The sequence below is a fragment of the Chiloscyllium punctatum genome, chromosome 32 (assembly GCF_047496795.1).
Source record: "Chiloscyllium punctatum isolate Juve2018m chromosome 32, sChiPun1.3, whole genome shotgun sequence".
NCBI lineage: Eukaryota > Metazoa > Chordata > Chondrichthyes > Orectolobiformes > Hemiscylliidae > Chiloscyllium > Chiloscyllium punctatum.
In genome coordinates this window covers 43,256,865-43,281,507 of record NC_092770.1, presented here as the reverse complement: position 1 = coordinate 43,281,507, position 24,643 = coordinate 43,256,865, and the positions used below count along the sequence as shown (strand labels likewise).

The 24,643-nt window shown below is 41.7% G+C and overlaps 1 protein-coding gene across 1 annotated transcript in view; it reads right to left on the bottom strand.

Moving 5' to 3' along the window:
* Positions 1–7,154: 7,154 nt before the first annotated feature.
* nrip2 (nuclear receptor interacting protein 2) overlaps positions 7,155–24,643 on the bottom strand; it is a 67,679-nt gene continuing 50,190 nt past the window's right edge. Inside the window, exons 4-6 of the mRNA XM_072552196.1 lie at positions 23,120–23,259; positions 13,508–13,560; positions 7,155–10,792 (exon numbers count right to left, since the gene is read on the bottom strand). Of these exons, the coding sequence (XP_072408297.1) occupies positions 10,679–10,792; positions 13,508–13,560; positions 23,120–23,259 (307 nt within the window). The 3' untranslated portion in view covers positions 7,155–10,678. The remainder of the gene's footprint in view (positions 10,793–13,507; positions 13,561–23,119; positions 23,260–24,643) is intronic.

Sequence of the window (24,643 nt, the reverse complement as noted above, 5' to 3'; positions counted from 1 at the left end):
ACCAAAAAGTCCATCCACACTAACCCTATTTCCATACACTTAGCCCATATCCTTGTAAACCTTTCCTATCCATGTATTTATCCAAATGCCATTTAAATGTTGTTAATGTATCCCCCTCAACAACTTGCGCCAGTAGCTCATTCCATATGCATACCACCCTCTGTGTAAAAAAAAGTTGTCCATCAGGTTCTCGTTTATTCTTTCCTCACTAACCTTAAACTGATGCTCTCTGATCCTCAGTTTCCCAACCCTGGAAAAAAGACTGAGTGCTTACACCCTATCCATGCCTCTCATGATATTATATAAGGACCCCTTCAGTCTCTTATACTCTGAAGAAAAAGGTCCAAGCTTGTCCAACCTCTCCCTATAATTCAGACCATTGAGTCAACATCATCCTTGTAAGTTTCTTCTGCACTCTTTCCAGTTTAACAACATCCTTCCATAACAAAGTGACCAAAACTGAATGCAATACTCCAAGTGCGGCCTCACCAATGTCCTGTATGACTGCAACGTAACTTCCCAACTTCTATACTCAGTGCCCTGACTGTGGCCAGTGTGCCCAAAGCCGCCTCTCCTGCCTTGTCTACCTGTATGTCCCAGAGAACTGTGCACCTGAACTCCAAGGTCTCTCTGTTCCACTACACACCTTAAGGCCCTACCATTCACCATGAAACTTCTACTTTGATTTGACTTTCCAAAATGCAAGACCTCGCACTTATCTAAACTAAATTCCATTTGCCATTTCTCAGCCACTTCCCCAGCTGATCAAGATCCTGCTGCAATTTCTGATAACCTTTCTCACTGTTCACAATACCGCCTATTTTAGTGTCCCCTGCAAACTTACTAATCATGCCTTGTACATTCTCATCTAAATCATTAATATAGATAACACACAGCAATAGGCCTAACACTGACCCCTGAGGTACTCCACTATTGCTGTCTGCTTTCTACCATAAAGCCAATTGTGGATCCAATTTTCCAGCTTCCTCTGGATTCCAGAGCAGTCTACCATGTGAAACCTTATCAAAGGCCTTGCTGAAATCTATATAGACTACATCTATCGCCCTGCCCCCATCAACCTTCCTGGTCACTTCATCAAAGGACCCTAACGAATTTGTGAGGAATGATCTCCTGTGCACAAAGCTGTGCAGACTGTTCCTAATCAAACCCTGTCTTTTCAAATGCATGTATATCTTATCTCAGAATCCTCTCAAGTAACATACCTACCACAGATGTTAGACTTTCTGGTCTATAGTTCTCAGGATTTTATTTGTAGCCCTTCTTAAATGAAGGTACAACATTCGTTACCCTCCAGTCTTCTGGGACCTCACCCATAGCTCATGATGATGCAAAAATATCAGCCAGGGCTCCTGCAATTCTTCTCTAGCCTCTTGCAGGCTTCTTGGATGTATCCGGTCAGGACCAGGTGATTTATCCACCTTCATACATTCTAATAGGTCCAACACCACCTCTACTGTGAAATGGACTGTCCCGAAGATATGACCACTAATTTCCCCAAAGTTCCCAGGTCTTTCTGTCTTTCTCCACAGTAAATACAAAGGAGAAATATTCATTGAGGACCTCACCTATCTCCTGGGGTTCTACAAGTACATGTCCACTTTGGTCCTTGATGGGTCCTCTTCTCTCTCGAGTTATTCTTTCTCTTTTGATATACTTAAGGTATCTATTTGGATTTACCATAATCTACTCAGACAAGGCTATCTTGTGCTTCTTTTTTTGCCTTCCTGATTTCCTTCTTCAGTAGGCTCCTGCAATCTCTATACGCCTCCAGCGGTGGCGAAAGTGAGGACTGCAGATGCTGAAGATCCGAGTCGAGAGTGTGGTGCTGGAAAAGCACAGCAGGTCAGGCAGCATCCGAGGGGCATGAGGATCAATGTTTCGGGCATAAGCCCTTCATCAGGAATGTCCTTGATCCCAGTTGCCTGTGCCTTCCTCCTTTTTTCTGGTCAAAGCCTCAAAACCTCTTGTAATCCAGGATTCCCTATTTCTGCCAACCTTGCCCTTCACCCTCACAGGAACATATAGACCTTGAACTCTAGCTATCTCATCATTAAAGGCCTCCCACTTGCCAGAGGTCCCTTTACCTGCAAACGAGCTACACCACTCAACCCCTGCAAGCTCCTGTCTAATTCTATGAAAACTCACCTTGCCCTAATTTAGAATTTGAACCTGTGAATCAGTGTTGTCCCTCTCCATGACTATTTTAGAACCAGTAGAACTATGGTCACTGGTCCCAAGGTGCTCCCCGAATTTCTCAAATGTACATCGAGTTTTGCCCCTTCCTGTGTAGGGGCCTTTATATACTGCTTGAGGAAACTTTCCTGAACACACTTAACAAATTCCAACCCATCTAAGCCCTTAACGTTCTGGCAGTCCCAGTCTATGTTAGGAAAATTAAAATCCCCTACTATGATAATCCTATTGCTCCTGCAAGTCTCCCCAGTCTCCCTACATATTTGTTCCTCTAACTCCTGTTGACTGTTTTGGGCCTGTAGTACAACCCCAATAATGTCACCATCCCCTTCTTATTTTTTGGCTACAGCCACAAAGCCTCACTGGATGAATCATCAGTTATTCATCTCTGATTACTGCTTTGATATTCACCTTAATCAAAAATGCAACTCTCCCTCCCTGCTTTCCACCACCTTTGTCCTGCCTAAAGGGCAGCATGGTGGCACAGTGGTTAGCACTGCTGCCTCACAGCGCCAAAGACCCAGGTTCAATTCCTGCCTCAGGCAACTGTCTGTGTGGAGTTTGCACATTCTCCCCGTGTCTGCGTGGGTTTCCTCCGGGTGCTCCGGTTTCTTCCCACAGTCCAAAAATGTGCAGGTTAGGTGAATTGGCCATGCTAAATTGCCCATTGTGTTAGGTGAAGAGGTAAATGTAGGGGAATGGGTCTGGGTGGGTTGCTCTTCGGAGGATCAGTGTGGACTTGTTGGGCCGAAGGACCTGTTTCTGCACTGTAAGTAATCTAATCTAAAGTACCTGTACTCTGACACATTAAGCTTCCAGTCCTGGAGGTCCAAAATGGCAGCAACCCAGCAGGTCTGAGTTTGCAGAGCTCTGCCCAAGTCTCAGGTAGAGTGGGGTGCCCGCCCTCACTTCACCTGTTAAATTACTTAAAATAGTTTTCGCAGGAATTTAAAACCTTCTGGGATATCAACTCAGGCATGGCCAGTAACCCTTCGATGATGTGGGAGACTGCAAAGGCATGCGCATGAGGCCTGGTTATCTCATATTCTGCGACCGGAAAAGACAAAAGGGAGAACAACAGCGGAACTGGCTGGGCCACTTATAAATATGTATAATTATTCGTATAGTCAGCGTTGCCTTCGCTGAGAGAAGCAAATATTTCTCTCATTCTTAAGAAAGGAAAGGCCCCAGAAGATTGTTCTTCATATAGACCCATATCCTTGTTAAATGTGCTTTTTAAAATTCTTTCAAAAATGTCAGCATTAAGACTAGAGAGGGTTTTACCATTCGTTATAAAAGAGGACCAGACGGGGTTTACAAAGGGTCGCAGATCAACTAATAACATTAGAAAAGTCTTAAATATGGTACAAGCCTGCCAGCAGGGATTAGTCATCTCCCTTGGTGCAGAGAAAGCATTTGATCGGGTAGAATGGCTATATCTTTTTTTATACGCTGGAATGGTTTGATGTTGGAGAGGTCTTTGCTAAATGTGTTTCTATATTATATAATGATCCCAAAGCAGCGGTGATTACCTACGGTTTAAGTTCGGATAGCTTTAGCATCGGCAGAGGCTGTCATCAGGGATGTCCTCTCTCACTATTATGATTTACACTGGTGATTGAGCTGCTGGTGGAAGCTATATGAACTGACCCTAACATAACGGCTCCGGAGGTTGGACAGGGCAAGCACAAAATTACTCTCTATGCGGATGATGTCCTCCTTTTCTTAAGTGATCCTTTGACATCTGTGCCCTGCTTAATTCAAGTGGTCAATTTATTTGGTATGTTCTCAGGCTACAAAATCAATTTTATGAAATCGGAGGCCAGGCCGCTGGGAGGCCTTGCCAGTATATCCAATTTTCCGGACGGATCCTGTTTTCCTTTTGGTGGTCACTAGAAGGTTTTCTGTACTTAGGTGTTTTCATTACTCCGGCATTTGGTCAGCTATATAAAGCCAATTATACACACTTAGTAGAGAAAATAAGACAGCACCTTCAACGCTGGGAAGATCTCCCTATATCTTGGTTAGGCAGAGTAGCCTTAGTTAAGATGAATATTTTACCTCGTCTTTTATACCCTATGAGAATGCTCCCCTTGATGCTTCTGAAACAGGCGTTGCGTAAGCTTTATGGTTGGCTCAGCTCCTTTATTTGGAATCATAAACAGCCCCTTATCAAGTTAGAAATGCTGCAGCTTCCACAAGTAAGGGGTGGGCTAGACTTGCAGGATTTCAGGAGGTACCAATTGAGCCCCCAATTATCTTATGTAGCTGATTGGGTCTCTTGTGACCCACAATCAACCTAGTTAGATATTGAGGCCTCCCAAGCAAAATGTCCCATCATCAATTTATTATTTATGGATAAGATGAGAGTTATGTTGGATTATTGTAAGAACCCTATTGTATTAAATACAATCAAAGCCTAGAGGACAATGTGACAAGATGAGAGTAACCTGCAAAAAAACCTCCCCTTATACCCCTATAGTGGGAACATTTGGATTCCAGACAGGGCTGACTGATGCTACATTCAAAATCTGGGAGTCCAAAGGTATTTCCTATTTAGGAGATCTGTTCGATGGGGAGGTCATGATGTCCTTTGAGCAGCTACGCCAGACGTTTGGGCTGCCCAGTAGGGATCTCTTTTGGTATTTTCAAATACGAGACTTTATACAAAAGAAGACTACACTGATAATCAATCCTTGTAAATCAGACAGGAAAAGGAGAGTGCTTTGGGCGATGGGTCTGCCCTCAGTCAGTACTCTCTACCACCTACTATGCAATAAGGTATCGAAGGACATGGAATGGTTATATAAAACTTGGAGTCAAGAATTAGGGTTGGAGGTCTCCTTAGAGATGTGTAAGGATGTCTGGGAAAACATCAGGAAGATCTCTACCTGTAAAAGGACTCAGGTGACTCAATTGAAGATACTTCACAGGGCTTACATGGCACCTGAACGACTTGCAAAGTTCAAGGCAGGAGCATCGCCAATGTGTCCTAAATGCAAAATAGAAGTTGGTGCTCTCCCGCATTGTCTGTGGACATGCCATAAGATCCGCAGATACTGGGACAGAGTAGCGAATGCCTTGACAAAGATTTTGGGTACGGAGATTGGATTGGACCCCGTGTCCCTACTCTTGGGCTCCCCAAATTTCCCCTCTTTGGATGTGTACGGGAGGAAATTATTCACTATCTTTTTGTGCAAGGAAAAATATTTAGTGAATTGGGTATCCAAAGGTCCCCCAGGACTTCAAACTGGTACAGGACAGTCATGGAATATATCCCCCTTGACCTCCTTATGAATATAGTGCACCAAAAAATGGAATTAATTTCTAGAACATGGCAGCCCTTTTTGAACTATACTGACAAATATTTCGGCCATATTGTCCAGGGCCTTTGTTTAGCCGTGGGGATGGTTCTGGCTGGTTTGGGGGAGTCTGGGAGGAGCAATTCTGTATAACTACGGGCTTTGTTATGACTTGATATAAATCTATTTTGAGTACGTATTTAGTTATTTATTTACCTACTTGTTTCTTGTTAGTAATGTATGATACCCTATTTTATGTTTTGGTTGTTTGTAGAATAGATTAGTAGAGTTTTTTAAAAATTACATATTGGTGTTGTTATATTGTAAAGTGGAATATACTAGTTTGTATTATTTTTGTAATTTTGTGAAAAAATCTTAATCTTTTTCAATAAAAATATCTATTAAAAAAAGCTTCTAGTCCTGTCCCTCCCTTAGACATGTTTCTGTAATGGCTATAATATCCAAGTCCCACCTACCTATCCACACCCTGAGTTCATTGGCTTTACCTGTCACTTGAAATAGCTGTAATTTAATCCAACAGGCATTCCTTGCTCTGTTCTGCCTGACCAGTCTCTCCACTATACTGGTTACTATGATAGATTTTTTAAAACGTAATTTTCCTGTACTTGGGGCTATAGGATCATTTGATTGATTACAAGAAAATCAATAAGGGTGACAGCAATGCCAGTGAAGTCAACCTATGTTTTGATTCTTTAAATGAATGGATTAAAAATGCTGACATGTACATGTACTCTATTCAATCAGTGCCACATCTGACCCATCAGCTCCATGCACAAAGACAGGTAAATCTACCCCAGGTAAAGGATCTCTTAAAGCCTGGGCCTGTGAGTGTGATTTGCTCCATAATGAGTACTCAATCTGAGAAAGTCAGTACTTCAAAGGGGCAAGGAGAAAGTATCAATGAGTCAGTCTGGGTTTTGCTCCTGAGCGGCTGATAACTGAGCAGCATTGGCAGAGATTAAGCTGCAGCTTACTGGGAGAAAATGTTAATTATTGCAAGCTTATGTTCAGTGAAAGTCACTGAATATTAACTGCAAAATTCTTAGTAACCTGAACAAAAATGTTGCAAAAAAAAAGACATGATGCTACCTGCACACCAGAATGTATAACAATAAAAGGACAACTGTTCAGTTTATTGAAGCTCAGAAGAACTGCTGACTGAGCTAACCCATCTGTGCCTGTATTGCAGCTTGTAGATACAGCAAAGATTTCACTGGACCCAATCAAAACCCATATTTTTGGAATCTATATTTGGATATTACATAGTGCATAGCCACAGCTGCAGTTAGCAATTGATGTTTGTGCAGATAGCACCAAATCCAATTCTCCCTCCCACAGTTCTGGGACTTGAGTTCTGACCTCTACATAATTTTTGGATTGCTGATAACACCAGTATGAAACTGAGTAATACTTTGAATCTCCCCAGTTGATCTGCCTGTTGTTGAGATGATGCTGACCAAATCTGAATTGTATGCTTTTCTGCCTAATCTGAGTTTATTTTATGCACTATACAATCTACCCTGTGTTGCAAAGTCCCAGGAGCAATATGGAGTGAATTTCTGCACATGCTGATGGATTTATTTCAACTGAGAAATAGAAGCCCGGTTTACACGCTGCTGTTTTACAACACCAGTTTATTGTCAATAATAAAGGGCACACTAGAATAACAAGGTAATATATAATACTGGCGAGAAGACTGATCAACAAACATTATTGGCTGACGCGTGCTTACTGCTGGAATGTCTGCCCTGGAATAATGCAATGTGTAGTGGGGGACTGCTCATAACATTGATCTTGTATTGCAAAATGAAACAAACCACTCAAAGCAGTTTCAAAAAAAGACGTGGTATCTCCATAATCAAGTGGCAAAAATGTTGACTTTCCACAATCTGATTTTGATTTTTCCAAACTCAATACTTCTTATTATAAAACCATTTTAATGAGTGACAAATAGTTTGGATTTAGTTCCCAACTCCCACACCAGCATCAAATTCTGATCTTTTGCTTTGTTCTCTAACCTTTATTGTATAAAAGAGGTAAAGACTGTAGAGAATGCAAAAAACATTTTCTTATTGCTTTGCAGAAAGATTGTTGTCTGCTTCAGACAGAAAAGCTGCAAGGAAATTATCATTATGTTTTGGCAATTAGAGTTGCAGCTCATTAAGATTTAACAGCTGCATGTAATACAGAAATTTGTATTTCATTTTGAAAATACATGGAAACTGCCATCTTTCGGGAATGTGATAAGCTTGAATTACTTTCTCAGGTGAATTATTTGTAAATATTGTATATAAAATAGTGTTCACTCTATTAAGGTGTATATATAGCTATTTGTCTGTACTACTAGCATATATTTTTCTTTGAGTGTGTTAAGTTTCACATGCTGTATCGATAAATGTTAATAAACTTTTACTTTCTAATTTTCATAATAGAATTCCAGTTTCCACCAAAACACCATTTGACATGTTAGGATTCAGGTCTGTAACATAACCCCATTCCTACTTTAATTTTTTGCATGGGAGCATCATACTGTTGCCCTCAAGTCAGTACTGAACAATTTATTCAGAGAAAGAGAGTGAAATCATTCAGAGGTTAACCAGTTGCACAGCTGAATTAACCATACCAGGCTTCAAGATCATGTTAGACAGGCAGGAAGAACACAGCAAGCCAGGTAGCATCAGGGGGTGGGGAAGTCTATCTTTCAGGTGTAACCCTCCTTCAGGACTGGAGGTAGGTGTAGGGGGAGCTACAGATAAAGGGGGTGGCAGGGACAGGGTGGTGAAGTGGGGATAGGTGAAGACAGGCAGAGGGTATGACCTGGTTGGTCAATGGGAAGAATGAATCCAGAAGGTGGCTGCGAGGGGTGGAAGGGAGGGGGAGAGGTTATTTGAAATTGGAGAACTCAATGTTGAGTCCTCCAGGCTCAAGGCTGCCCAGGTGGAAGATGTTCCTCCAGTTTGCGATTGGGTTCATTGTGGCAATGGAGGAGGCCAAGGATGGTCATGTCAGAAAGGGAGTGAAAAGGGGAATTGGAATGGGTGGTGACTGGGAGGTCCGGTCGGACCCTGCAGGCCTGGCTGAGATGGTTGGCGAACCATTTCCTAAGTTTACATTTGATCTTCCTGATGTAGAGAGGGAGGTGTCTGAGATAGACCAACTGAATTTAAGAGTGGGGTGGAATTTCTGGATAAAGTCAATGAACTGCTCCAGATCAGCCTAGGCACAGGACGCTGCACTGATGCAGTCATCAATGTAATGGCAGAAGAGTTGGGGCACAGTGCCAGTGTTGGTACTTTGTTTGACATAGCCAACAAAGAGGTAGGCTTAGGTGGGGCCCATATGGGTGCCCATGACCACCCCCTAGATTGGGAGGAAGTGGGAGGAGTTAAAGGAAAAGTTAATAAGGTTGGAGGCCAAGGGAGATGTGAGTATCGGAGACAAAAATAAAAATAGATATTTTAAAGAATTATTTTGGATTGATTGGTAATGGCGCTGTGTAGAAAGGCAAACACTCTCACTATTGATGGTTGCCAACTTCTGAAATATCCAAAATATTTGATTAGATTAGATTACTTACAGTGTGGAAACAGGCCCTTCGGCCCAACAAGTTCACACCATCCCGCCGAAGTGCAACCTGCCCAGACCCATTCCCCTACATTTACCCCTTCACCTAACACTACGGGCAATTTAGCATGGCCAATTCACCTAACCTGCACATTTTTGGACTGTGGGAGGAAACCGGAGCACCCGGAGGAAACCCATGCAGGCACCAGGAGAGTGTGCAAACTCCACACAGTCAGTCGCCTGAGGCGGGAATTGAACCCGGGTCTCTGGTGCTGTGAGACAGCAGGGCTAACAACTGTGCCGCCCACTAATATACAAAGATCAGAATATTTATCAGATTATTTTTCATTTGGATGAACTGACATATTGTGTTGCACTGAAATATTGTTAGCTGAGGTTCTTTATTCCCATGTTATTCTGGAGTCAAAGTGATGGATATAAAGGATGTATGGTAATGGACTTTTCTTAATATAATGGGTGTAAATGGGATATGGGTATGTCTCACTTTCTCCATATGGCTATGTCTGTTGGAGTACAGGTTAGTTATTGGCAAAAGATTTGGTCAGAAGAACAAATGGGGCCAGGCTTGATGTGCTGGAATTCTAAATAATGGGAGTGAAATAAAAGAAGGATTGAGTTCACTAGAGTTGTGTATAATAGTAGTGAATGGGAAACGATTTATTGGATGGAGTTTTATTTACATGAAACTGGCTGTAGTTTATGGTGACAGAAACAGAAAACTTCTATCCATCTGTTGGCCATTGATCTGAGGGAAGAACTTCTTGACTGTTGAACTGGATCATGTTGAGATGCTGGAAACTGCTTGCAACATCTCAAGTTTTTTAAAAAGCTGCAGATGTTGCTGCACTTACTTGTGTTGCACCTGAGCGCTGGATTTTTTTAATGTTCTAAATAGAAAATGTTGCAGAAATTCTTTTCTATATAGTGCCTTAATTGAAGCTTAATTGTTGTAAATCTGAATGGTATAGAAATATCAGTGTCATTCAAAAATATATTTGCATTTGTCGTTGACCATTTCTATTATAGTAATAACTTCTATCAGGACCTTTCTGCTCACTGTTACTTCAGCATTTCTGAAGAAGATCAGATTAGTTACTCCTCAAAGAAATCAGGTAGGCTGTTGTACATTTTGAAACAAATAGCTCAATTAGACTGCGCAAAACAGCCATGAGAGGAAATAACTTGCTGTTATAGTTTTGCTCATTGCTGAAGCTATTTGATAAGAAGCAGATCAGTTATTTTTTCATGCCACAGTACACAAGGCTCAGAGCAGCAAAACAGACAACTAAATGAACAGGTTTTGTATTCCCAATACTAGTTAGAAACCTGACATGGACAAACCTTTTGATGATTTGAAGGATGATGTTAGGAAAGGAGAGGCAATTTATATAATTGTCCTTTCCTCATCTCAGCTAGCATTTCTGCTGCAGTGAGACAAGCCAAAGATTATAGCAGATACAGGGGCTCATAAAAAGAAAGAGACCAAGTAACCTCATGTTGTCAATCTGTCATATGTGCTTTTCTTTGTTCAAAATACTAGATTCTAGTGTTTTTTTTCACTCTTTTTCTTCCTCCTCTTCATTCTCCTCTTCCTCTGACACATTTAAGAATGGTAGTTGAGTCTCTGACTTTCCCAGCAGCAGTGCTCCTTTCTCCAAGTCAATCACACACTGTGGGTAAGAAATGACATCTTTTTCCATGGGAAGTAATAAATAGTGAAAATTCATAGCAGCAAACGTTGAGAGGAAATTGCATTGTTCACTAACTTTCACATAATAAATGTACCCGCATGCACTTCATAGAAGTAAAAATGAATGTTTTCCAAACATCGTTCAGTTAAAAAAGGCAATTACAAGCTTGATGAAAGTTTAAATTTTGAAGAGACCCATGAGAAAGGAGAAAGATGGAAGGGTTTATAGAGCCTATTCAGCAGCACTGGAACAGTGGAGGGTACACAACTATCTGGTGAGTTTGCAGTGTTTGGGGAACAGAATCATGTGGAAAGTTCTAATAAGGATGAATGTAATGAATTTAAGTTTTCAGGATGAGCAAGAAGTCAGTGTAAGTTAGGTAGGATAGTGCGGGGGGGGGGGGAGGGGGGGCGGGGGGGGGGGCGGCGGGGGCGGGGGGGCAGGGGGGGAGGCGGGGGCGGGGGGGGGGGCGAAACCATAGTTTTGATAGGTTGTGGACCTCAGGAATTTAAACATGGAGATTGCATTGTAATTTAGCACTATTCTTGCCTCTGAGTAGATTGTGTGTTCAAATCTCACAACTTCTCCAAGACAGAACTACAATGTTGAAGATCTTTCTTTCATGTGAAATGTCAAATCACAGCCCCCTGTCTGTCTAGACTGACAGAAAATAACCATGGCACTAGAAAATGAGATTGTTCCCATCATGCAAACCAGAAGTGCTCCCTTAAATAAAACCAGCTAAAACACAAAATCATGTGAGGCAGAGATAGGGTCAGTAGAAAATTCTTTTCCCTATGATAGGGGAGTTCAGAACGAGAGAGCACAGATTGAAGGTGAGAGGGGAAAGATTTAAAAGAGATTGGAGGACCAACTTTGTGACACACAGGGGGGTGCATGTATGGAAATGAGCTGCCAAAGGAAGTTTTAGAAGCAGCTGCAGTTACAACATTTAAAAGACATTTGGACAGGTACATGAATAGGAAGTGTTTAGAGGGATACGGGCTAAATGCTGGCAAATGGGACTAGTTTAGTTTAGGTAACCTGGTTGGCATGGATGAGGTGGACCAAAAGATCTGTTACCATGCTGTATGACTGTATGAGTTGTTTAAAAGCAGAATGCTGGAAATCTAAAATAAAAATGTAAAATGCTGGAGAAACTCAGCAGATCTGGCAGCATCTGTTGTGAGAGAAACAGTTGAGTCTGTTGACACTTATTTAGAACAAGTTATTAGTCTCATTCACTATCCTGTGGCTTTTGTGTCTGTTTTAATAACAACTATTATACAGTAATTCATTATAAAATGCTTTGGGATGACCTGAGAATACAAAAGCAGGGCAGTTCATAAGTACAAGAGGAACAACAAAATTTTAAAATACAACTCTTGGAAAAGGCAGGATGTGCACTGTGAAGTGCTGATTGGGACATACGTGCCAGTTAATTCAGAGCGAAATGGGGAAATATCAGATTGAATGGGGAGAGGGCGGGGTATGAGTGATAGTGGAGATTGATTGGTTGTGCCAGCAGAAAGTGATAGTTATCAGTAAAGTTTGCCAAAAATTGATGTTCACACATTGCCAAAATATGAAATGGGAGACACAGCTATTACGGAAGATAATCTACTGGCTGATGACTGTGTTGGGACAGGCAGGAGTAAAACCGTAAAAGAACGATGCTGTAGAGTAGGAACATGGAGTAGGGTTAGTTTAGGTGATTTACTGTACTTCTTTGCATATTTTCACATACTATTTTCTGTTTGGGTAACAAGAGTGAAGTGGTGAAACGATTTGTAGTTTGATTATCAGCCTATTGAGGTTAAGAACCAGGACTGCAGATGCTGAAAACCAGAGTCTAGATTAGAGTGGTGCTGGAAAAGCACAGCAGGTCAGGCAGCATCCGAGGAGCAGGAAAATCGGCATTTCAGGCAAAAGCCCTTCATCGGGAATAGAGGAAGGGAGCCTCTGGGTGCAGAGATAAATGAGAGGGGGGTGGGGGTGGGGGTGGGGGAAGGTAGCAACGAGTACAATAGGTGAATGGGGGTGGGGATGGAGATGATAGGTCAGAGAGGAGGGTGGGGGAAGGTAGCAACGAGTACAATGGGTGAATGGGGGTGGGGACGAAGGTGATAGGTCAGAGAGGAGGGTGGAGTGGCTAGGTGGAATGGAAGATAGGCAGGTAGGACAGGTCATGGGGATGGTGCTGAGCTGGAAGGTTGGAGTGGAGATGATGCGGGGGAAGGGGAAATGAGGAAACTGGTGATATCCACATTGATGCCATGGGGTTGAAGTGTTCTGAGGCGGAACACCAGGGATATATTTCCCTCCCCATCCATTTCCGCTTTCTGCAAAGACCGTTCCCTCCGTGACTACCTGGTCAGGTCCACGCCCCCCCAACAATATACCCTCCCCTGCCACCACAGGAATTGCAAAACCTGCGCCCACACCTCCTCCCTCACCACCATCCAAGGCCCCAAAGGAGCCTTCCACATCCATCAAAGTTTTACCTGCACATCCACCAATATCATTTATTGTATCCGCCTACTCTATCAGCCTATTGAACCATGTCATGGACACTCCTTCCACTGCCAACACATTTTTGTGGCGATTTGAAACTAGATCTTCTGACCCAGAGGTTGAGTCACAAGAGGGACTGTTGGAAATAAAAATAGAGACAGTCAGAGACTTATTACTCACTTTGAGAGACAGCAGTGTCTGAAGACCAAGAGATAGCTCACAATCCTCATTATCTGCAAAAAAAATGTACAACATTGGAAAGTACAAATTTAGATTATTTAATAAGTGCCCTTCCAGATTATTAGTGAACAAGGAAGCATAAAAGGCGAAATATTCTTCCACGTATTTACTGGTAACGATGATCTTCAAGTTCATCACTAATTGCCATGAACCTGGAACATCTGTTCTGGAAGATCAGAGGGGCAAAAATGTTTCTCATTACAGGTTGGAGTTGTACAGTGTTATATGACAGCTCTGTGCTTAACTAATGGGAGACTGAGTTTTAATGTTATATTCTAGTACAATAAGTGGCCACTGTCTACTAAAACTACAACTATGATGGATACAATCTGAGCATGATCTTCTCCTGAGGTAGCTTATGTACCACCTAATGACCAATTAGCATTGGCAGAGGTTCACCACCTGTCTTTTGACGAGATCAAAGTATGCTGTATGGAGATATGAAATGAAAATGTAAATCTCTCACTTCTGTGCTAAAATAAGTAATGTTGAAAATGATGCATTTAAGACTTTTTCAATACTTCCATGTCTTTTTAATCCTCAATCAGCCATAATTTTAATTACAATACAGTTACGATTAGATTCCCTACTGTGTGGAAACAGGCCCTTCAGCCCAACAAGTCCACACTGACCCTCCAAAGAGTAACCCACCTCGACCATTTCCTTCTGACTAATGCACCTAACACTATGGGCAATTTAACATAGCCAATTCACCTGACCTGCACATCTTTGGACTGTGGGAGGAAACCTGAGCACCCAGAGACTGGGAGAATGTGCAAACTCCACACAGATAGTCACCCAAGGCTGGAATCGAGCCTGGGACCCTGGTGCTGTGAGGCAGCAGTGCTAACCACTGAGCCACTATGCCACCCTTCTTTGAGTTCACAAAGAAACTTTTGTGCAATGCCACTGATGTGCAAGCAGTTACACTGAGGATTTTCTGGCACGATTTTTCTACCTGTTCATGAAAGATAGTTGAATTTCTTTGTGATGTAGTTCTGTGGACATTAGTAACCACTTTAAGTCAATTTATAATCCTTTATTTCCAATTATAAAACTTGGGTGCATGATTAATTCCACAAGGGATTGTTCAAGTAAGCTTCTTATAAATGATTTCTGTTGCAGGTTTTTTTCCACTTTAAACAGACAGTTCTTGTTTCATGTTTTATTGTTTTCCAGCTAATTTTCCATATCTGCATTTTTGCTTTGCTTTTCCCTTATAAGCTGTGACCAAATCTCCATTTTTTTGATAGTCTTGCAAACCTGGTGATAACAGTGTTCTTTCCTCAAAGTATCAAACTGAGAAATTAAACAATCTCTTGTCAGGTCAAAATGTGTTTACAAAATCACGAATCACAGCAGGTTGTTCCCTTTAAGTATTAATACCCCTCTCTATATTCAGACTTGGAATTTTACATTCCTGAAAGTTACATTCGCTTCTTCCATCCATACAATAGATAGTTAGGGTCTGGAATTAATTGCTTAGAGATGTGGTGGAAATGCGATCAGTCAAGGAATTCAAGAGAGTACTGGATGATTATTTAAACGGGAGCAATTTGTACAATTAAGGGGAAAAGGCAGGAGATTGTCACTATTTTATTGTGGTCAGTCGGAAAGCTATAGCAGACACGATGGGCCAAATGCCACTGTAACAATTCTATGGTTTTGTGAAGAGATTTCCAAACCTCTACCATCATGTGTGTGTCAAAATGATTCCTAATTTAATCCCTCAAAGGTTGGGCTCCAAGTTTTTAGATCCTAGACTTTAGTCACCCCAACAAAAGAGCTGAACTGCAGAGGTGAAATGAGTGTGTTTGGCCTTCACAACAGTTTGACTGAGTGTGGCATCAAGAAGTGCTAGTGAAACTGGACTAATTGGAAATCAGGGGAAAAACTTCTCACTGATTTGAATTATGCTTCGCATAAAGGAAGGTTGTTGTGGTTGATGGAGGTCAATTATCTCAGTTCTGTATATCTCTGCAGACGTTCCTCAGGATAGTGTCCTTGGCTCAACTGTCTTCAGCTGCAACATCAATGACCTTTCCTCCACTATAAGGTCAGAGGTGGAGAATAATTACACAATGTTCAGTGTGACTTATCAAATACTGATATGCTGCAAGACCTGGAGAACAACCAGGCTTGGGCTGATAAGTGGCAAATAATATTGGTGCTAGGTGTCAAGCGGTGACCATCACCAACAGGAAAGAATCAAAACATGGCTCTAGATACTCAATGGCATTACCAGTGATGAATCCCCACTATGAGCAACTTGGAAGTTACCATTCACCAAAACTGAAATGAACAAGGCTAGTGGTTACAAGAGCAGGTCAAACATAAAAATACCAACAACTTTCCCCAGTGCCTAAATAGACTATCCTTCCATTTGGAAATCAGTTGTGTTTGTTGCTTGGCTATGGTATAGCACGCCAGGAGAGGTATTTCTGCACTCCTTCTGCCCTCTAGAGATGGAATTTCTATAAAACAGTCATTTTTTTAAAAAAAGTGAAAGTACAGTAGTTTCCCTCTATAACTTTTGTATTACCCTTAAGGACAGACTGGAGGGTGCTTTAATCTATTTCTCTCAATGCATGATCTCAGAGTTTGGAAGTACAGTGTAAAGAGACAGTTTGATACAAACTATAACACACTTATACACTACCCAGTACATAAGCTTGGGGTTTCACGACTTGAGCTTATCTTCATGCCCCAAATCCTAAGATTAACTTATTTTTTATCATGAAAAAATTGAATTGAATTGAATTTATTGTCACGTGTACCAAAGCACAGTGAAAAGCTTTGTCCTGTGAGCAATATAGGCAGATCACATGGTTAAATAGCATAGATAAGTAAACAATAGGTAAACAGCAGCAAAAACAAATGCTGAATGTCAAGAGTTTGTGAATCCATTCAGTATTCTAACAACAGTAGGGTAGAAACTGTTTCAAAACCAGCTGGTGCATGTGTTCAAGCTTCTGTACCTTCTCCCCGATGGTAGAGGTTGTAGAAAAGCATTGCCAGGGTGGGATGGATCTTTGAGAATGCTGGCGGCCTGTCCTTGACAGCGGGCCTGGTAGATGGATTCTATCGATGGGAGGTTAGCCTTTGTGATTGTCCAGGCTGAGTTCACCACTCTCTGTAACAGTCTCCGATCTTGAATGGTACAGTTGCCATACGAGATAGTGATACATCCAGACAGAATGCTCTCGATGACGCATGTACAAAAGTTGGCAAGGGTATTCACCACCTTGCCAAGTTTCCTCAGCTGCCTGAGGAAGAAAAGACATTGTTGGGCCTTTGTAATCAGTATGTCCACATGAAGAGTCCAAGAAAGCTTGTTGTTGATGACCACTCCCAGGAGTTTGACACTCTCCATCCGTTCCACCTCTGTGCTGTTAACGTGCAAGGGGTCATGAGTAACATCCCGCCGAAAGTCAATAATGAGTTCCTTGGTTTTGCCAGCATTGAGAGCTCGGTTGTTCTCAGTGCACCATTTTTCCAGGTCTTCCACTTCCCGTCTGTAGTCTGTCTTGTCACCATCTGAGATTCGACCAACTATGTTGGTGTCATCAGTGAACTTGTAAATGGCATTAGTCTGGAATTGGCAATGCAGTCATGGGTATACAGTGAGTATAGTAGGGGGCTGGGTATGCACCCCTGGGGGTCTCCACTGTTGAGTGTTATTGTCGATGAAATATTATTCCCAATCTTCACTGATTGTTGCCTGTGAGTCAGGAAACTGAGGATCAGTTGCAGAGAGTGAGGCTTAGTCAGAGGTCACTAACTTTAGTAATCAGTCTCACGGGAATAATAGTGTTGAAGGCTGAACTGTAGTCAATGAGTAGGATTCTTACGTAGCTGTTCTTGGTGTCAAGATGTTCTAGGGAGGAGTGAAGGGCAAGTGATATGGCATCTGACGTAGATCTGTTGGTCCGATAGGCAAGTTGGCGTGGGTCAAGAGTAGTCTGGGGGGCTGTAGTTCATTAATGCCATGACCAGTCTTTCACAGCACTTCATAACCACTGAAGTTAGAGCCACTCGATAGTAGTCATTGAAACAAGCCACATGAACCTTCTTAGCACAGGGATGATGTTGGCCCTCTTGAAACAGACTGCAGGGAGAGGTTGAAGATGTCCGAGAAGACCTCTGCCAGTTGATCTGCACGTGGCCTGATACTTTGTCTGGTCCCATCGTTTTCCTTGGATTCACATGAAAGAAAACTGATCTGACCTCTAATACAGTGACTGTTGTGATAAGTTCGTCAGGACTTGTTGGAATAGGTGTTACCTCCCCACCGAAATTCTGCTCAAAGCGAGCATAGAAGTCGTTGAGACGATCTGGGAGGGATGTGTCATGGTCTGCTATCCTGCACTGTCTCTTTTTAGAATCTGTGATGTCATTCAGTCATTACTCATTTTCTTCCCAATCTTGGTCCACTGTTGTTAAAATTACTAGAAGAGGCATGTGACTTTGGTTTAACCCTTAATGAGATTGAGACCCTGAATAGTGTGTAGGATTAATGATGTAACCATGCAGAAGTGCCTCCAAGCTGAAGCCCAACTGAATTTCAAACAGGCACTACAACTGACTTTGTCATTAGAAAATGCAGCAAGTGGAGCATATGAGTTACTGGGTATTCCAATGGAAGTGGACACCCTTGCCAGTCCAATTGAGCTTGAGGAACACCACCTGAGAGAAAGCAATTGCATAGTCTGACTCAGGACATATCCCGAACAGAGGGACTCTAGGTCAGCCCACAGCAAAACAAGGTCAACCCTCTGCCAAACTGTTAAAATTTTCTTCAGGATCTGGCTGGCAAGCTATTGTAGTTGCTGTCAGTATGTGGACCTGAGATAGCTAATGAATTCCACTGGCCCTAAATTGAGTAAGGGAACTCGTAGGCTGGTATCCAGGAGAGTGCACACCCTGGAAAGTTCACCTATATCTGGAGATGCTCCAGACATGAGGCAAGCTACTGTGCATTACATGCTGCCTGTATCAGAGGCAGAGTCAGAGGAAAGTGACCCGGTGCTAAAATGCCCCAAGAGGAGCTCCAAAAAAAAAGATCCAGTCTATGTCCTCAGACTCCGATAGGGTGCTATAGTGATTGCAATAAAGTCAGCCAGGTGGATCTCAGAATATGAGTTCCCTGATTGGGGCTGTTAACCTTTTCAAATCAGGAGCCCTGGCTGACAGACATAAATTGGAGTGACAGATATCCTTTACCCTCAGAGCTAACTCCGAGGGAGCAAGAGCAGTGTCAAGGACTCTCCAAATGTAAATAAAAGGTGATTAGGTGATGGGATACCAGCCTCTGTAGAGTTATTTCAACCAGCGCTTGCAATTTTTCTAACACCAGAGAGGGCCTCCAAACTGAAAAGGTCAGCACATGCTGTCCACACACCCCCTGCTTCTTGCTTCATTGAACTCCCTCAACTGATGAATTGTTATAAAGATATTTCACATTACTTCCAGCAGAACAAAGACCCCTTCAAAGGTAGTGCCGCCATTATAAACAGTTCCAGCTGACATTAACAAAGCAACCTGTCGGGCAGAAGTAACAAAGTACTGTGAGGTAACAGCTGAGTATAAAGTATAACTAGGTCACTGCGATTTTTGTTTTGATTAGATTTAGATTCCCTACAGTGTGGAAACAGGCCCTTTGGCCCACAAGTCCACACCGGCCCTCCAAAGAGTAACCTACCCCGACCCATTTCCCTCTGACTAATGCACCTAACACTATGGGCAATTTAGCATGGCCAATTCATCTGACCTGCACTGTGGGACTGTGGGAGGAAACCGGAGCACCCGGTGGAAACCCACGCAGACACTGAGAGAATGTGCAAACTCCACACAGACAGTCGCCCCAGGCTGGAATCAAACCCAGGTCCCTGGCTAACCACTGAGCCACCGTGCTGTTTGAGAACTCTGTCTCTTGCAACTCTCTGACCCAGGTCAGTATTATTATTAACCTAAAGCATTACATCATATTTGCATCTATATATAAAAGTGAAGTTTAGCTATGAGATATCCACACTAATTGGGTGGTGCTTCCTTTCTAAGGCATATTATCAGAGCTGAAAACTGTTCAGTAACAATACATTGAACTGTCTCAGATTATATTAAAGCGTAACTTAATCAGGAAAGTTAGGATTGCTTGGCATCTTGGGTCCAAACCTCTTCCACCATTTTAACTAAGGTCAACCAAAATGAATGAGTTTTATGTGTTTACAATAACTTGAGAAAGCTAGTTAGATATTAAACACTCAGATAACATCGCTCAGAGCAGTTTGGCCTGTCATTTTTCCCCCTTCATATCGAGTTTAGGCCAACAACAATTTCTTTCGGACAAAACCAACAAAGGAAAAAGCTTGGAATTCTTATTCTATTCTCATTCCCATTTCATTCAGGCCAGGCAGCATTCGAGGAGCAGGAGAATTGACGTTTCGGGCATAAGCCCTTCTTCAGGAAAGAGCATTCCTGAAGAAGGGCCTATGCCCGAAATGTCGATTCTCCTGCTCCTCGGATGCTGCCTGGCCTGCTGTGTTTTTCCAGCACCACATTTTTCAACTCTGGTACTCCAGCATCTGCAGTCCTCACTTTCTCCCATTTCATTCAGGCTGCTTTGTGTTTGGATGTCCTCCTTTTCCCTGTTCTCGTAATGTACCCAGACTGTACCTGAAGCATTGCCTCTTGAAGACTACCTATTGTTGCATTATATTTCTGTCTAGGAGAAAGTGATGACTGCAGTTGTTGGAAATCAGAGTCAAAACATGTGGTGCTGCAAAAGCACAGCTGGTCAGGCAGCAATCAAGCAGGAGAGTCGAGGTTTCGAGTATAAACTCTTCATCATTCCTGATGAAGAGCTTATGCTTAACGCTGACTTTCCTCCTTGGGTGCTATCTGACCCGCTGTGCTTTTCCAGCACCACACTTTTTGACTTAAATTTCTGTCTGCTAGTTTTTGACTGCAGTGTATTGGGCTTTCTCAGTTTGTTGAAATTATCCTCTCTCCCTTTAAGTCTTTTTGTTCTAGATTGCTCTTTTGTCTTTTTCCATAACTGATTGAAATATTAAATACCATGGTCTCTTGTAGGGACTTTTTTTTACCTGACTCAGTTAATTCCCAGGACTACATCCACTAATGCCTTCTTGTTTGTTGGATACACAAGACAAGCTAAATCAAAAGGTTTCTCCTTCAAAAAATTTCACACTCTGTCCTTAACACAGTCACAGCACCACTCAATATAGGTTGTTAAGGATCTCCCATTATCACTACATTATAGTTCTTGCATTGTGAGCAATTTCTTTGTAAAATGACACCTTTATCTCTTTCCCACCACTTGGTGGCCCTTAAAAGTTCCAAGGTACAGATTAATCGGCAGTCCATCTAAATGTGAAGAGTTGAACAGGAAAAAGTCCAAACAAATCAGGGAAATTATGAAAAATGTATAAGGACTCATGGGAAACTTGGCTGGAAAGTGGCAGTAACTAGGACAAGGAACTGGAGTTCTGTGTAAGGGACTTCTTCCTTGTTCAATGTATAAGATGCCCAACAAGAGTAGATTCCTCAAGGATCTAGTAATTTTTTAAACAAGTAGATTAGATTACTAACAGTATGGAAACAGGCCCTTCGGCCCAACAAGTCCACACTAATCTGCAACCCACCCACACCCATTCCCCAACATTTACCCCTTCACCTAATACTACAGGCAATTTAGCACGGCCAATTCACCTAACCTGCACATTCTTGAATTGTGGGAGGAAACCGGAGCACCCGAAGCAAACCCACGCAGACACGGGGAGAATGTGCAAACTCCACACAGAGAGTCGCCTGAGGCGGGAATTGAACCAGGGTTTCTAGCGCTGTGAGGCAGCAGTGCTATCCGTTGTGCCACCGTACCGCCCTAATGGGGTTTAAACCAACTAAAAAGTAGTAAGTTAAAGTCTAGACAATAGTGGCCATAATATTTGCATTTTAACATAACATTTGAGAAAGGCAAGAATATGACAAAGACCCAGGGTAATATATTGGACAGAAACCGAGCATTGAATTTGGGGAAGATAAAGTAGGCACTAATATTGGCAAAGAATAGAGCAGAACAGCATTGGAAAATATTTAAAATGGTGCTCAATGGGGTGGAGGGAAAACATATTCCACTAAAAACAAGCATAAGCTAAACACTAATAAGTTACCAAGGTATATAAAGGACAGAAGGAAAAGATTGAGGAAGGGGAACAAGATTTACATTGGATACATGGACAACAGCAGACAGCATGGCAAGGGAGACCAAGAGTTGACCATGAAATTAGTTTACATGGACTGTAAAAGGGAACTTTAATAGGACACCACATAATTAAGATTATAACTCAGGAGACAATGTTTAGAATTGATAGAAACTGAAAGAACTGCGGATGCTGTAAATCAGAAACAAAAACAGAAGTTGCTGGAAAGGTTCAGAAGGTCTGGCAGCATTTGTGAAGAGGAAGAAGAGTTCATGTTTCAGTTCTGGTGACCCTTCCGTTCCGAAACATGATCTCTTAATTTCTCTTTAAGTGCTGCCAGACCTGCTGAGTCTTTCCAGCAACTTCTGTTTTTGTTTCTGACTTAGGATGGATAACTAGCTGCCTTCATGATAGATAGAGCACAACTAAAAGGTAATTATTCAGTGGTGGTAGGTGGTAAGCAAGATTTCAAAAGGTTTAGTGCTGAGGTGACTTGTTCTCAACTTGTTGACAATTGAGACTTCAGAATCAAAAACACAACTTCTAAATTTAAAGATGAAACCTATTTCAGGGTGACGTCAATAGGAATGCAACAAATGACTATATATTACATTTTCAAATTGGGCATATCATTAACAAATTAATTTCAATATGAAAAATGTGAGATTCAACAATAAAAATAAGAATATTGCATATTACTTATAAAGAAAAGAGACTAAATGGTGTAGAAAAGTAAAAATATTCAGGAATGGAAATGCCCAAATTGCTAACTGGCTGCCTCTCCCACAGTGTACTTTTCAGGAAGTTAAGGCCAATCAAAACTTTGTTTATGTACTAACCTGCATTAAAATTGCTTTCGCCCATCAATCCTATGCTCATTGACCTCCCCTGCCTCCTGGATAAGCAGAATTTTGATTTCAAAATCCTCATTTTTCTTGTAAGTGACTCTAGGGCCTCAACTCTCCCTATGTCTATAAAAGACTACAACCCTGTGTGGAAGCATCACGAGGGACAAGTTAACAAGACTGTAAACAGCAATTCGGTGTTTGTTTCTGGGTACTAGTGAGGTGCAACTTACAACATTGGCAGTAGCATTTTGGATATCCTTAAGATGGAAGGTGCGAAGCTGGCATGTGTTAGAATAATCAAATCTAGATGTTTAGAGTTAAACACAGGAATTAATTAATGTTCAAGCCTGATTTACTCAAACGTAAGTCACGTTACCAGAACAGGCGATGAGCATGTTCCTTTAATTGAAGTAAATAGGATTTCATATCAAATAATTAATTACAGAATCTCCTACAGTTTATGGAAAATATGAGGTTCTTACCTACTACCAGAGCTGAACACTCTACTTTCTCTTTCCCCAACATGATTTCTAATGTCTCCACTCGTTCCATTGTTTTTGAACTATCTTTGGATCCGTTATCTCCACAGTCTTCACTCTCCGCTGCAGGTATTTTCTTTAAACTGAAGAAATGGATAATAGGTCAAACACATCAGAATACAAACTGCAAGAAATTGTATCAAAAGAAATAAGTGATCTAAACTTGCCTGTAACCACATTCACTACACAGGCTATTCACATTTTATACCTCCTTTAGATAGCTACTAACATTTTGTAAAATATAACACTAGTCACTAAATTGTACCAATGCCTCCAGTTGAAATTTTGGGCCTTTTGCTCAAATTTCAAATCCTAACAAAGAATTAGAAAAAAGGAAGCATAAAGATTGAATCATTAATGTAAGAATGATCTAATTCAAATACATAGGATTCTTAAGGGGCTTGAGAGGGTAAATGCTGAGAGGATGTTTCTCCTCATGGGAGAGATAGGACCAAAGTCTCGGAAAAAAGGAGCACCAATTTAAGACAGAAATAAGGAGGAATTTCTTCTGAGTGTTGAGAGTCTTTGGAACTCCTTACCATAGATGGTGAATTAGGGGCAGAGTCCTTGTGTATATTTGAGGCTGAAGCAAGTAGATTCCTGATCAAAGTGGGGAATCAAAGGTAACGGGGAAAGGACAGGAGATTGTGCTTGAGGATTGTCGGAGCAGCCACAATTCAGTTGAAAGGCAGATTAGGCTTGAGGGTCCAAATGACACTCTCCTGGTCCTATTCCTTATGGTCTTTTCTGTTCTTGCATTTCTTTGGAAACTAATCTGTCTCCCCTAATGGATATGATGTTCCTTAAGACTCTTGTCCAGGCATATTCTGTGAACACATTATCAAGGCTGATGAGATTCTACTATTCCTCCTCTACACATCACCATGTTTCCATTATTTAGTTCTTCAATAAACTGACACTGGCAGTGTATCTGTGATTTCACCATTTCACACTGGAAGAGCAAGACACCTCGTGTATTCTATACTGTTTCCTCTAGCAAGATATAGTAAGTTAGGGCAAGCCTAGCATTTGAGGAATGAATGACAACTGACATGGGAGAACTGAATTAAGGGTGTGGTGATATCACCACATGAAAGTGGAAGAATGGGCTTCAAGTTTGTGCATTAAGTTTATTTACTTCCCTTAAATTGTCATAATATAAAATCTTAACTCTGCTCCACCATTGGAATACTTTCTGAAATTAGTTTTTTTTAAAAACAAAAGATGGAGCTATGCTTTTTTAACGTTTATGATGTGGAGTTGTTGGTGTTGGACTGGGCTGGGCAAAGTCAGAAGTCACACGACAATAGATTCTGACCAACAGGTTTGTTTGAAATCACAAACTTTTGGTGCTTCACCTGATGAAGGAGCAGCACTCCAGAAGCTTGTGCTCTCAAATAAATCTGTTGCACTATAACCTGGTGTCGTGTAACTTCTGACTTTTAAGACTTAGCCTTTGCAGAACCA